Raw genomic sequence first — 13,736 nt, 5'->3', positions numbered from 1 at the left:
GTGTTTTCTTTCTCTCTCTCAAAAAAAAAAAAAAAAAAAAAAAAAAAACTTAAAAAAAAGGAGAGAGAACTACTTCTTGAAAGGGACCTGGAAATACTTCTGGAGGGCCAATATCAATCTAAAAGCCCTCTTCTAAAAATGACACCATTAGAGTTTTCCTCCTTTTCTGTAGCAGGTCTAAACCTAGGATTATATTAGATTTACATGACCTTTCCAAAATATACTGATATGGCCAGGGCTAGATTTGGGCTACAGAGGTTGTGGGGGAAGGGAATGGATTTGCAAGAGAGCAGGACAAGGACTAGGGAGAGATGAGAGAGGCAATTTTCTCAGTTGCAAAATTTAAGGAGATGACAAGGAATTCAGTAATCAACATAATATTGTAATGCAACATTTTGAAAGATCAAAATTAGCGCAAAAATATCCATGCTGAACATAATGTAATTTTAAAATAAAGACAGGATCTGCGCCTGCACATGTATTATTTCATTTGCATGACCCAATCCCACACTCCTCACCGTAGTCTCAGTCCCACTGTGGGAGAGGGGTGACATGTTGGAGGGTGAAGGAGTAGGGAAGAGAATAGCATGATGGGGCATCTGTGCTTTAAGAAAGTTCGAAGTTTTGGGGTGCCTGGGTGGCTCAGTCAGTTGAGCAACCAACTTTGGCTCAGGTCATGTTCTCAAGGTTCGTGAGTTCGAGCCTAGTTGGGCTCACTGCTATCAACACGAAGCCCACTTTGGATCCTCTGTCCCTCTCCCTCTGTACCTCCTCCACTAGCTCTCTCTCTCTCTCTCTCAAAAATAAAGAAACATTACAAAAACTTAGAAGTTTCTATGATTCATTTATAAAACTGTCATAAATATAGATCTGAAAGCCAATCTAAAAGTTACTACTACTAATCAATACTTATGCAGTGTTTTGGAGTTAAAAAAAATAATTTTCCTATACTGAGTCAATTCATTTGAGGAAAAACAGGAGCAAGAACTGGGATTTGAAGACAGAGTTCAAAGCAGTCCAGAGAAGAGAATGGTGGAGAATGTTAAGATTGCGGATACATACAATTTAACTTTGAACTGTTAAACATATTTTTGTCTAGGCAAGTTTTTTGTTTGTGTTTATTAACTAGAATTTATACATATATATGTATACATATATACATATAAATTTTATATACATATAAATATATACATATATATACATATATATACACACAATTAAATAAGGGATGAGATATCTATATCTTTTGGTGATAGAACAGTGCTTGGTACTGAGAGACAATATTGATTGAATGAATGAAAGGTACATTGTTTCACCAAATCAGGCATATTATATGCAGTTAAACAAAATCTACTTTCTCCCTTATTTATCATACACTCTGATAACACTTGCAGACATTCTCAAATACCAAAATTTTTATTTTACAAAGAACAAAAGTAGTTCTTCTCCATGTCTGAGAAGGACATGAGAGAATACTGAGAACAGAATGGAGCTATCTGAAATTGAAAAGGAAACTATCTATATGTAAATCTGGAGACTACAATAGCTCCTAATTTTTCTCCGCTTTGTCCTACCTCCTGTGTCAGTTTGCTACATAACACAAGAATGATCTTTTAAAAACATAACTCACCTTATGTCATCACCAATGTCAAATATGCTAATTGCTTCTCTTGGCAATCAGAATAAATTCCAAAGTTCTTAGCCTGGTCCACAGGGTCCTATGTGATCAGAACACCACTTACTTCTTAGATCTCATCCTCCCATTACCTCTGTTTATTATGCTCTACTCGCATTGTCTTTCTTCCTGCCACCCCAACATGCCAAATTCATTGCTACCTCAGGGCCTTTGCATTTGCAGTTGCCCACTGTATCCCAGATGCATGGCTAATTTCTTATCAACCAGTTCTTGCTTATGGAGGCCCTTCCTGGCAACTGTTTGAAATATAAGTCCCCCATTATCCACCATCAAGTCACCCTGTTTTACTGGCTTTATAAAATCATCACTATTGGAAATTATCCTGTCTGTTCACTTATTTGCTGTTTCTCTACCCCCAGGAGGATGTCAGTTACACAGAGGCAGGACTACTCCATCTGGAGCCCTCCAAGCTGCCAGTACCCATCATGGGGTGGCATACTGGCACAGTTAGAGCTATTGTTGGATGATATGCTAGACAATGGATAGTAAATTATTTTTCAAATTGGGTCATTGACAGGGAGAGGATAGTAGGCCACATGAATGTTAGTGGGCCTTCAATGATAACAATCTAAAATCTAAATCCAAAGAAGCATCTGAATATAAAAGAAGCAGAGAGACAGATCTCAAATCTCACTTAGTCCAGGCTAGGTGTCAGGTCATCTCAGGTCACTTAGAACACAAATACCAATCCCTTCTTTTATTTTCCCATCACTTTGACCAAATAACTGCTTTATTTCCATTCTCTTCACTGATGTATTAACAGAGGCCTAAAGTTCAAAATGAGCAACCAAGAGAATTGTACAAGAAACTATGACAAATTGACTACTTTCTTGCCATGTGTCTATGAAACTTGCTGCTTAGCAATATTCTAAGCATTGTATTAAAATGACTAAGACATTTCATTCTTTAGCCTAAACACATTCCAAAGTACATCTAGAAAGAAAGAAAGAAAGAAAGAAAGAAAGAAAGAAAGAAAGAAAGAAAGAAAGAAGAAAGAAAGAAAGAAAGAAAAGAAAGAAAGAAAGAGGGAGGGAAGAAGGAAGGAGGAAAGAAGGAAGGAAGGAAGGGAGAGAGGGAGGGAGGGAGGAAGGAAGGAAGGAGGGAAGGAAGGAAGAAGGAAGGGAAGGAAGAAAGGAGGAAGGGAAGGAAGGAAGGAGGGAAGGGAGGAGGAAGGGAAGAAGGGAGGGAAGGAGGGATGTCTTCCTTATAAAGACATAAGACTTGAAACTGAGGAGTTATGAATTAAATGTTAGTTCTTTCATTAAAAAATAAATAAAAATTTTAAAATAAAAATTACTAGTTTTACAAACAAAGTGAGTTAAAGAATTTCAGCCAGCTTACCTTTAATACTTTTAAGAGTACCTCTGATCTTGTTTAAAAGGAAAATCTCTCACAAAAGAACATTTCCTTCAACAGCATATTAACTTTGAAATCAGCTTTGTTTGTAGTTTATACTTCTTTTTATTTTAATTATATTTTTCAAATGAAAAATATAACATGAAGTATGGTGCCTTGGTAATTAGATTTTTACAATGGAATAAAGGCTGGTATGTGTTCAAGGAATCAGAAGAACACCATTTTACAAAATTGATGAAATAATTTATTTGGTCAATGGTGGGCAGTGTGACAAAGTGCCACTCTCCAGGTTATCTGTTAATCTCCAAGGTGAAAATAGACAACTAGGATGGAGAGACATGAAGGCTTCTGCCCTGAGTTAAAGTAGCATCACTTAGAGTGTGGCAAGCTGGCATTTGTGCTTCCTGATAAGATGCAATAGGAAGTGGTGAGTAATTCTACAAAGAACTCCCACCACAGTGCTCAACTAAATCTAATCAAGCCTTCAGACTTAACTTCCAGTTTAAAGAAATGCAGAATGAATTAGTAAATTGAAATGCATCACAAAGAAATACTCAGAGAAGTTCAGAATATGGGATGGTCTACAAAAACAATGGGCTTGGTGTCTTAAAAATCTCAAGAAAAAAAATCAGAAGATTGCTCCAATTAAAAGGGACTATATTACAGCTTAAAAAAAATAAAATACCTATGAAAGTTTTTATAGAATTGAGGAAACTTGAATGTGAAAATTAGCTGATCTTAGAAATTACTGTTAATCTTAGTCATAATGTTACAGAATTAATACTATCTTATTGTTATATGTAATATTTTATATTTTATTTGTATTATATATAAATAGCATGAGGAAAATTTCATTGGGTTATAGAATTTAGTACAGACAGTACATATATTACAGAGCTAATGTGCAGAGGAATCAGAATGGAACCCAGATAGTCTGTCTCCGGAGTCTGACTTCTTTCCTACAGGCTCATGGAGCTGTACACAAGCAGCTTCTCTCTGGCTAAGAAAGGTACCTCCCCTCAGTCAGTATCTCCCCTGCTTTTGAAATGGTTTCTTTACAATCACTATGACATCTTCTGTTTGTCGCAGCTAATGGCATCTGACTTCTTTCCCCACTCCAACACTAAACTAGCACTATGAAGCAGGAAAGTGACCAAATTTCTCATGCTCCTTAGACTATAGAGAAAATGCTATCATCCAATGTTCTTAGTTGGTCAAGGTAACTTTGCAGTAGAGTGCTTCTATTCAAAGCCCTATTCTGACCCATCAGCTATTTATGGGTATAAAGAACAATCAACATATATTCTTTAAGACACTATCTTTGATCTTGGGAGCGCTGGGCTGATATCGACAGAAGTTAAGGACTAGTATTAGTTGATAGATCATTTGACAAGCATTTATTAAGGGTCTACTGTATACCAAGTGCTATTTTAAGTAGAGCAGTGAACAAGACAGACAAAATCCTTGCTCTCCAGAAATTTGTATTCAAGTATAAAGGTTGCCAGCTTTTTCTATAAAGGGCTGATAATAAATATATTGGTGGGCCATATGGTTTCTGATACAACTACTCAAGTCTGGCGTTTTATTGGGAAAGCAGTCATATACAACATATAGATGAATGAGTGTAGCTGTGTTCAATAAAAACTTTATTTATAAAAAGAGCTGGCAATTCAAATTTGACCTATGGGTCATAGTTCACTGAGACCTCTTCAAATGGGTTATCAACCACTTTTTCTAGATCTTTTAAGAAAGTTAATTACTAGGGTATTTTTCTTGGATGACCCATTGGCAAATTTATTTTATTGCCATTTTAACTAGGACATATTCATTCAACTATTCTCTCTTCAAGTTAAAGATCCAGTGGCTCAACTTTGAGAGTTGCCCTTTCAAACCCATTTCTATCTAGAGATTGATGCTCATTGATTAAACTATTCCTGAACTGGCTTAAATTTGCAATTGTACAATTGAAGTCCAAAGAACAGGTGTATGACCTCTGAGAAGCAGATGATAAAATGAGATTACACATATAAGAAATTTATTAGGGAAAATACCTGTAATGGAAAATTTGGAAGAAGACAGAGTTCTCTAGGTGCACCTTCAGACTAGGATGCGGGTCTAATCACAGTGAAGAAGAAAGGGAAGGGAAAGAGATTAAGTGGAAGTCTTGGCCTCCAGGGAAGTTGTGAGAAAGTTCAGCAAGGCTGAGGGAGAGCCCTTAAACCAAAGTCACATGTCAGTGGAGTCCAACAGCTCCCAGGGGTAGGTCTGAGTAAGTATTGCTGCTACAACATGTCACTGGCTAGAAGTGGCCACTGGGAATTGTGCCTTCTGCATCAACACAGTGATGGATTTCAGAGCACAGCAGCTGGGGCCGTTGGTCAATGAAACTCCCACAGTAGGAGACTGGAAAGATGCACTTTATGGCAATAAGAAAAGGCTTCACAGCTAATTAATTTGATGGAAAGTTAAGAAAGAAATGGTTTAGACAAGTTTTGCTGCATTAAATCAATTAAGCCCACTGAGCATAAGGATTGCTTTACTTACTGTTGTATTCTATATAGTACCTGTTAAAACTTCTTGCATCAAGAAGATACTCAAAAGATACCTTTTAAAATTTGGTTAAGTTCCATTACTAACACTATGGTTCCTATATAAATAACTGGAAATTAGAGGAAACATAGGCCAAGTGTCTAAGGAACTACCCTATAGTTAGTTACCCAGCCAGTAAGTGGCAAGGACAACACTGGATTCTAGGATCCCCTGAGACAATGTGCAGGCACATGGCCAAGTGGCAATAATTGGTGGTGCCATCATCAACAGCAGAACAGCAACAGCAGCAGTGTCCGTATCATTTATAGAAAATATTCTGTTGCTACTATTAGGTTCATATTACTTTTGTCTTTTCTGATTTCCATTTTACCCTCTGCTTGGGCCCATTTAGCTGAAAAAATCTTAGAGAAAGGAACCTTGAGCAAGGCAGAATAGATACAGAGGGAGCCAGTAAAACATGTCTACTCTGATGCCAGACTTCCTGGGGGCAAATTTTTACTTTCACATTTACCACTAGTTGTTTCACTCAGGACAAATTGCTTCACCTCTTTGGATTTCAGTTCCCACATCTTTACTATATTTTTTCTAATTTTTAAACTTTATTTAAATCCAAGTTAGTTAACGTATAGTGTAATAATGATTTCAGGAACACAGTGTAGTGATTCATCACTTACATATAAGGAATGGTGATAGTACCCACCCCACAGGATTTGTTATTAAAGCATTAAGTAGCTAATATATGTAAAATTTCTTAGGACAGAGTCAAACACTAATTATGAGAGGTGGATTTTATTTATTTTTTATTATTTTTTTAAATGTTTTATCCATTTCTAGGAGAGAGAGAGAAACAGCGTGAGCAGGGGAGGGTCAGAGAGAGAGGGAGTCACAGACTGAAACAGGCTCCAGGCTCTGAGATGACAGTCAGCACAGAGCCCGATGCGGGGCTTGAACCCACGAACCGTGAGATCGTGACCTAAGCGAAAGTCGGACGCTTAACCGACTAAGCCACCCAGGCGCCCCAAGAGGTGGATTTTAATAGTTTGTCTATTAGTGCACCTCTAATCAAAATAGGCACAAGGTAGAAGACAGAAGTGGACTTCTACTACAGAAAGGGACATGAATAATGTTTGAAACTAACTCCTTCACAGTGCACACTTGGAAAGAGGAACTGGAAGTAAAGGAGATATTGGTACAAACTGGTAACAGAGTGAGAAAAACACTACAAGCTAGGCTGAAGAGGAAGGTACCGGCATGGTGTTGGCGCCTGATTCCCACCACCATGGCTAGTGGGGTCATTTAGATGTGCTCATTATCTATTTCTTTTCTGATTAAAATACTTATTAAACATATAAGTATTTTTAATTGCCATTGCAGTAAAACCATGTTTCTGTCACCTTGTGTTAAGCTCAAGTCTAGAATATCTAGACAGAAGACTAGAAATAAGTAAGTTACTTGTCTTTATAGCATCATTATGAAAAAGTTAGAACACTAAAATACATTGCAAAACTATTGATATCAGGTCCTAAAATAACTGAGGACCTGAAGTCAGTTTAGGAAAAGCAGCACTTACCAACATGAAACAAAGGAGGACTAATATGGAGTAAAAACGTAGGAGCATACTTGGATAGCACAAAAGGATCTACTGGTTTATAAATGCTTATTATTAAAGAATAGAATGGATTTAGATTAAGGAATAGTTTAGGATTCATTTTGCAAACTTGCCCCTGCATCTGTACTTGAGTGCACTTGAACGGCAACGCTAAGTAGAACAAACAAGTCTTGTGGCAAAGGTTCAACAAAGCACCATAGATGAAAACATTTTGGAGCATCAGAGCTTTACAAAAGCACAGACAATTGGAAGACATTAAAATGAAAATAAAGGGGCTCCTGGGTGGCTCAATCGGTTAAGTGTTCAACTCTGGCTCAGGTCATGATCTCACAGTTCGTGACATAGAGCCTAGGGTTGAGCTGTGCACTGACAGCATGAAGCCTGCTTGGGATTCTTGCTCTACCCCTCCCTGGCCTACATCTTCTCTCTAGCAAAATAAATAAATAAAAATAAATTTTAAAAATGCAAAAGAAAAGAACTCCCAGGATTTACTTCTTAAGGTAGGACATAGTTGGTTTGAGCCATTGACTTCCTTCTCTACCTCTCTCTTATTGCAAGTGCTTATAGATTTGTTAGTTTTTAAGATATTTTGCAGGTTTTAGCTATCTTAGAATTCTTTTTGGTGCAGCTAATAAATTTTCATTGGCTTTTAATGACTCTTTAGTTTTAGCTAAAACTAAAAAAAAAAAAAACTTTAGAAGGTTTTTTCCTATGAATTTTCTGTGCTATTTTCCATAAAGTACAAATCTTTTAGCCTAAAGATGCAGACAAGTTAAAATCTTAACATGCATCTTAATAGTTTGTACATTAAGATGCTGAAAATGGGACTTTCCCCCCACAACTCAAACTGCTAGGCAGAAAGAGTAAAAATAGCTCAAAAGGATTTGGGGGATGGAAAAAATAAAACCCTGCCATGCAAGTCATTAAAAGTTATAAATGCATAAACATTTCAAATATTCACTCAGGTATGGTAGTATTCATTGTGTTGTTTCAGTTTTTGAATATACAGAATGCTTTGTAGGAGATGGTGAGTTTCTGTTCTAAAAAAAAAATAAGAGAAAATACTCTCATATTATTTATACCACAGGAAGCCAATGTTCACAGATCACCATGCTTGCTTAGTATGATAATAAGTGGTTATATAAAGTCTCATACATTTTAGTTATAACATGTAGCCTTCCCTTCCCCATCCTTCGTGGTTATCTGATAACAGTGTGCAGCAAAAAATATTTTCCAAAGCCCATATGGTTTAATGCTCCAATGTAATCCACATTTAAGTTCTTATTTAATTAGTTTAATTATTAGTACTACTAATCAAGAGAGATAGAAGAGAGTGTCATATTCAATTCACTATCCATATCAATGTGAAAAATTGCTCAAGCTTTTCTGACCTCTTGTCTGCTTTAAATGGTTTTTATAAAAATCATTTGTACATGGGAAAGTTATATGTATAATATATAATGCTCTATCCAGATAAACTGTCATTGTTATTGATTTTCAAATATCATTATATGATCTGCGATGCCATTAACAGAAACAAAATAAAATGGAAATAAGATTTCATCTTATTTTTGAATTTATATTGTCAAAATAATTAAATAATGAGGCTATTAGACTCAGGTGGCTCTAATGCCTTTGTAACCTACATAATAAGTAAATCAAAGCCTAAGCCAGAGTCATTACATCTGAATTGAAGAAAATGGAAGTTGAGACCAACCAATCACAAACAGCCAGCTAGGTTTCCTGAAATAAAGCCACCGTTTAGACTTTTGTCAATCAAATAACTTCCTTGATTTGCTTCCGCATCTTCTCTGTTACAGCCTTTCCCTTAGCTCCCACAGTGGAGTGTTCCTAACCACTTTTAGCTAAATGCTGCTCAGTTTGAGTTGATGTATGCCCAAATAAACTCTGGACAATTCAATGTGCCTCAGTTTATCATTTAAGAATTTTTTTTCACTTCAATTCCAGAAATCAACTACACTGAGATAGAATCATCCCCTGGGTTTCAGAATAGTAAAGGGAACAACTATTTCCATGATTAAAAAGGGGCCAAGAAATCATCTTCAAATCACCAAAAAGATTTTCACTCAATTGTAATGGTAGGTTTGTGACAGTGCTGATTAAAGGACAACTTACTGATTTGTACTGGAATAAGTATGATTGTACATAAAGNATATATATATAATATATATATATGTAATTGACTTCTCATTATAAAATCATGCTGAATAAGAAAAGCTACACATTGCTGATCAGTTCATTTTGGTTTTCCTGACTATTTACTGAATGCATAAAACCTCTGCAGGTGCCATATGGCTAGTGTATTATCAGAGATGAAACAAGACAGGTCAAAAATGTACTTCAAAGGCACCAATTTGACCCAAATGGTTATTTTGTTTGACACATATCATATCACAGTTGGTAGCTGCAGTGTTTATTTGAATTTAAATGCTGATTAAGTCCTTTGCCAGTTGTGTTTTCACAAACACACACAAAGCTAAATCTACCAACCCTCATTAAATCAAAAGAAACATGCATAGCATGTCAGGCAGTCATTGTTGTTATTACCAATAAACAAAAATGTATATGCTTCCCCAATCTCAGTAGTGAAATGTGCTCTGTGTTTATGGAGTAAGCTAAAGGGAAAAAAAAATCTTCTCAGTTGAGAGATTGTCGACTCTGGACCAGGGGTGTACCTGGGTCTCAACATCTGTCAGCTTTCTGGTCTGTTCTGCGGTCTGAGAGAGAAGGCTGGTTCCTATCTCGAGCATGGTGGCCGTGTGGTTCTGGACTGCATTCTGCTGTATCTGGGCCATCTCCGACTTCATATTTTCCACAATGTAATTCTCAATCTGCAAGAGATAAAGGACAAAACATACTACGTTATAAGCAAAGCTTCTCAGTTGGAAAATGTAATATTTACAATGACAAAACAAGACACAGCTGGCAAATCAGCCATCTGGCAGGGATCTCCTGCATTTCTGGGAGTTGGGAAAATGGGAGCAGAGTGCACAGGAACCCAGTTGCTAACAAACTCCTAATATACTGATAAATATAATCCTCACAATCATAATGAAAATTCGCACTTGGAGAGTGCTATCTTATTTCCTACAACACCTTCAACCTTCACAGCAAAGATGTGAGTGAGGTACAGATGGCCTCATTGTTTTGTGTTGTTTGTTTTGGTTTGCTTTTATTTATGGTTGAGGAAACCGAACCAGACAAGGTCAATGATGAGCCCAAGGTCACCCAGCAGGAATGTAGCAGCCTTAGCACAATCATTTAAATCTAAATCTTGGTTCTCTTGTCTTTTCAATATACCACATTGACCACTGGTCTCTGAGAAAAACTCAGCCTCCTGTTGTCATTCCTGTAATGAAAAGTAAAGGATCATGCTGGGTTAGGGGAATTACACAAGCAGTGGGAGAAGGTGGATGCCCAAAACACAAGTTTTTAAGGGAACAGTCAAGTATAGGCAACAGTATACAAAATGAGCTGCAGAGCCACAGAGCCAGCTAAAACCATTCTCAGTGCTCCTTTGAAAGCTCAAAAAGAAAAAAAAAAGATACTGAAAGTATAACCCATAAAGCAGCATTTGCCCTCCTTACCTTGGGTAACATTTAATCCTCTATGGTGCCATCTTCGAGAATACAACAGTTGTAAAATAAATTTTACCATAGGGGTGCCTGGGTGGCTCAGTCGGTTTAGTGTCCAACTTTGGCCCAGGTCATGATCTCCCGCTCCGTGGGTTCAAGCCCTGCATCAGTCACTATGCTAACATCTCAGAGCCTGGAGCTTCCTTTGGATTTTGAGTCTTCCTCTCTCTCTCTCTCTCTCTCTCTCTCTGTCCCTCCCCCTCCCCCCAAAATAAATAAACACTTAAAAAATTAAATTTTACCTTAGGGGTTAAGGGGAATTCCTAAATCACTTACTCTGAGGGAGGCTGTTATTTTACCTGAGAGAATAAAGCTGAGTTTAATCACTGCTTGAAAAATACAGAAGAGGCCTGCACCTCCCTGTCACTGTACTTAATTCTCCCCCACCACTTTGTGGTGACTACATTTTATTACCCAATTACACATATGGGGAAACTGCATCCCAGAGAAGTCAGGTCCAAGGCCACACACCACAAAAACAGCCAGACTTGGATTGGAACGCTGAAGTCCTTAACTTTCATACCAACACCCTTAACCACTTGATAGCTCTGCCAAGTTGTACTTCATAAGCCGGGTTCCAAATCATTAACAGCTACGTGATTTTTACTGATTTAGTGAACCATAATGCATCTACTATTTTATAATTCATAGTAATATTATTGTCATGTAATAAATATAGTCTAAACCTAAATTCCCCTATGAGAGTCTCTGGCAGCTCACTTTCTAACACCACTTCTTGCTTACTTCTATTTATCAAACATAAATCTGCCCCAAGCTAAAGAAAATGAAAGGTTAGAATCAAAACTCGTATTGTTAATAATAAACTCTATCTTCTTGGTCGATGTAAAGTAACTCCCCTTCAGCCTTTATTCCCAAAATTATAAGTAGAGGGGAAAAAAATCAACCTATAAGCATTTATTACAAAACAAATATAACATAGGTTAGAATAGCTATCCAGAAATTATCTTGACAAAATGTAAGGTCTAAACTAAGCCAAATCTAAACTTGGCTTTATTTCTATTGAACTAACATATCTGAACAACAATGGAAAGGTAGTGGAAAGGAATGTAGATCAGAGTATCAGACATCCATTGTTTTGGATTCTACATCATGTTTTCCTTTTCCTCATAACATCTTTTAACTTTATTTTGGGAAATTACGGATGGATATATTTTCAAAAATGGCAGGTAAATCTCCATCATGGAGGTGATATCTGCCATTTACAGCTGACATTTATCAATTGTCTACTATGTGGTAGGTATTGAACTAAGTGCTTTCTTTTTATAACAGCACTTAAACCTTACAAAAAGTTTATGTGGTACATATTGTTATAGCTGCTTTATAGACGAGGCTATTGAGGCCTAGAAAATCCACAGCAATTTGTCCAAGAAAAACAATAACTCAATCCCCAATGCCAAAATCCAGGTTCTCAATCTCTAACCTATTCAGCTAAGTACCATTTAATTATTCACATGGTATTGTGTAGTTCCTCAACCTTGTATGTTTACCAAAGCTACATGGGAAACATTTTTAAAATGCAGATGAGGTTAAAATGTACCAGAACTTTGAGTCAGAATTTTCACGGGTATATACTAGACAACTATACATTTTACAAACTTCCCAGTGTAATTCTAATTCAGGTAAAGACCAGTGCTTCTCAAAGTCTGGTCCACAGAAAAATTACCTATATGAGATCTGTTTGTGAACAGTGTGTTGTGAGATGAGGAAACTGTGCTAGAATGCAAATTACCTTTGTTGCTAAGCACACTATTACTCTGTGTGTGTGTGTGTGTGTGTGTGTGTGTGTGTGTGTGTGTATACATATAGGAGCGAGACTTTCTCAATGAAGAAAGTGATGTTGTAAAGCTTTAATTTACATTCTGGAATTCTGGAGCAAGCTTCTTAACTTGTTTGCAAAATGACAATTTCCCTGAGTAGCAGTGATTTAGAATACTGAATTTATTCAATGTCAAATTCCATGCTTACCGAGAAAGTTCAAATAACAACTTGGTTTCCTATGTAGATTTCTCTACTGAGGGAGAATTCACTAATTAGTGAGCTTCAATACAGATTTCCTAGATAATAATACATTCATTCATTCATTCATTCATTCATTCATTTAAGTAGACTCTATGCCCAACGTGGGGCTTGAACTCATATCCCCAAGATCAAGAGGTACATCCTCTACCAACTGAGCCAGGAAGGCATCCATATCCACCAATTTCTTACGTAGTTGGTTAGCGGGAGTTATTTCCCAGAGCTTAACATGCTCTGGGTGTAATATAATTATGTGTATCAGTCTCCAATAAAGGAGGACACTCTCTGGCATATAGTGACTACATCAAGGATCAGCTGCTTTGTGATCCTAGCTATGTTAGCTCCTATCCATCTATTCTGTATTACTAGGCTATTTTTTTAACTGTAAAAAGTTAACACTAGCAAAGCAAAATAACTGCTTTATGTAAGCATTCATCACGGTCTCTGAATTCTGCTGATCCTACTGTAGAAATATGTTATGTCTCCAACCTATGCTAAAATTCTTATTTGGGCTGCTATGATGAGTAACATGACTATAACTCTAGTTAATTATTTTTTAATTAAGTGGGGCTGCTTTCTCTAGGAGTAACTGCCTTTTAATACAAAAGATAATGGCGCATTTAAGTAGCAAAAACCAGATGTAGTTGATTTAAAGACTGAGGAGGGAAGCAGAAGTCAAATATACAATGTGTGATTAATAAGGAGAGTTACTTTCATCTTATCTCTCAACATTCCTCTGTAGATGTATAACTGTGAAATCCATCTTGATGTGTCATATCAGCCAGGTTCATGAGAAATTTGTAACAAATTCGATTGTCCTCATATTTTTCCT

At 36.8% G+C, this 13,736-nt stretch overlaps 1 protein-coding gene across 2 annotated transcripts in view; it reads right to left on the bottom strand.

Moving 5' to 3' along the window:
• ANGPT1 (angiopoietin 1) overlaps window positions 1-10,062 on the bottom strand; it is a 106,353-nt gene extending 96,291 nt beyond the window's left edge. For both annotated transcript variants that reach the window (XM_077748214.1, XM_077748215.1), the window contains exon 1: window positions 9,908-10,062. In XM_077748214.1, coding sequence (XP_077604340.1) covers window positions 9,908-10,039 — 132 coding nt within the window. In that variant the 5' untranslated portion in view covers window positions 10,040-10,062. The remainder of the gene's footprint in view (window positions 1-9,907) is intronic.
• Window positions 10,063-13,736: the final 3,674 nt, after the last annotated feature.

The sequence above is a fragment of the Crocuta crocuta genome, unplaced genomic scaffold (assembly GCF_008692635.1).
Source record: "Crocuta crocuta isolate KB4526 unplaced genomic scaffold, BGI_CrCroc_1.0 scaffold39, whole genome shotgun sequence".
Lineage (NCBI taxonomy): Eukaryota > Metazoa > Chordata > Mammalia > Carnivora > Hyaenidae > Crocuta > Crocuta crocuta.
This window is presented reverse-complemented; position numbering and strand designations above follow the sequence as displayed.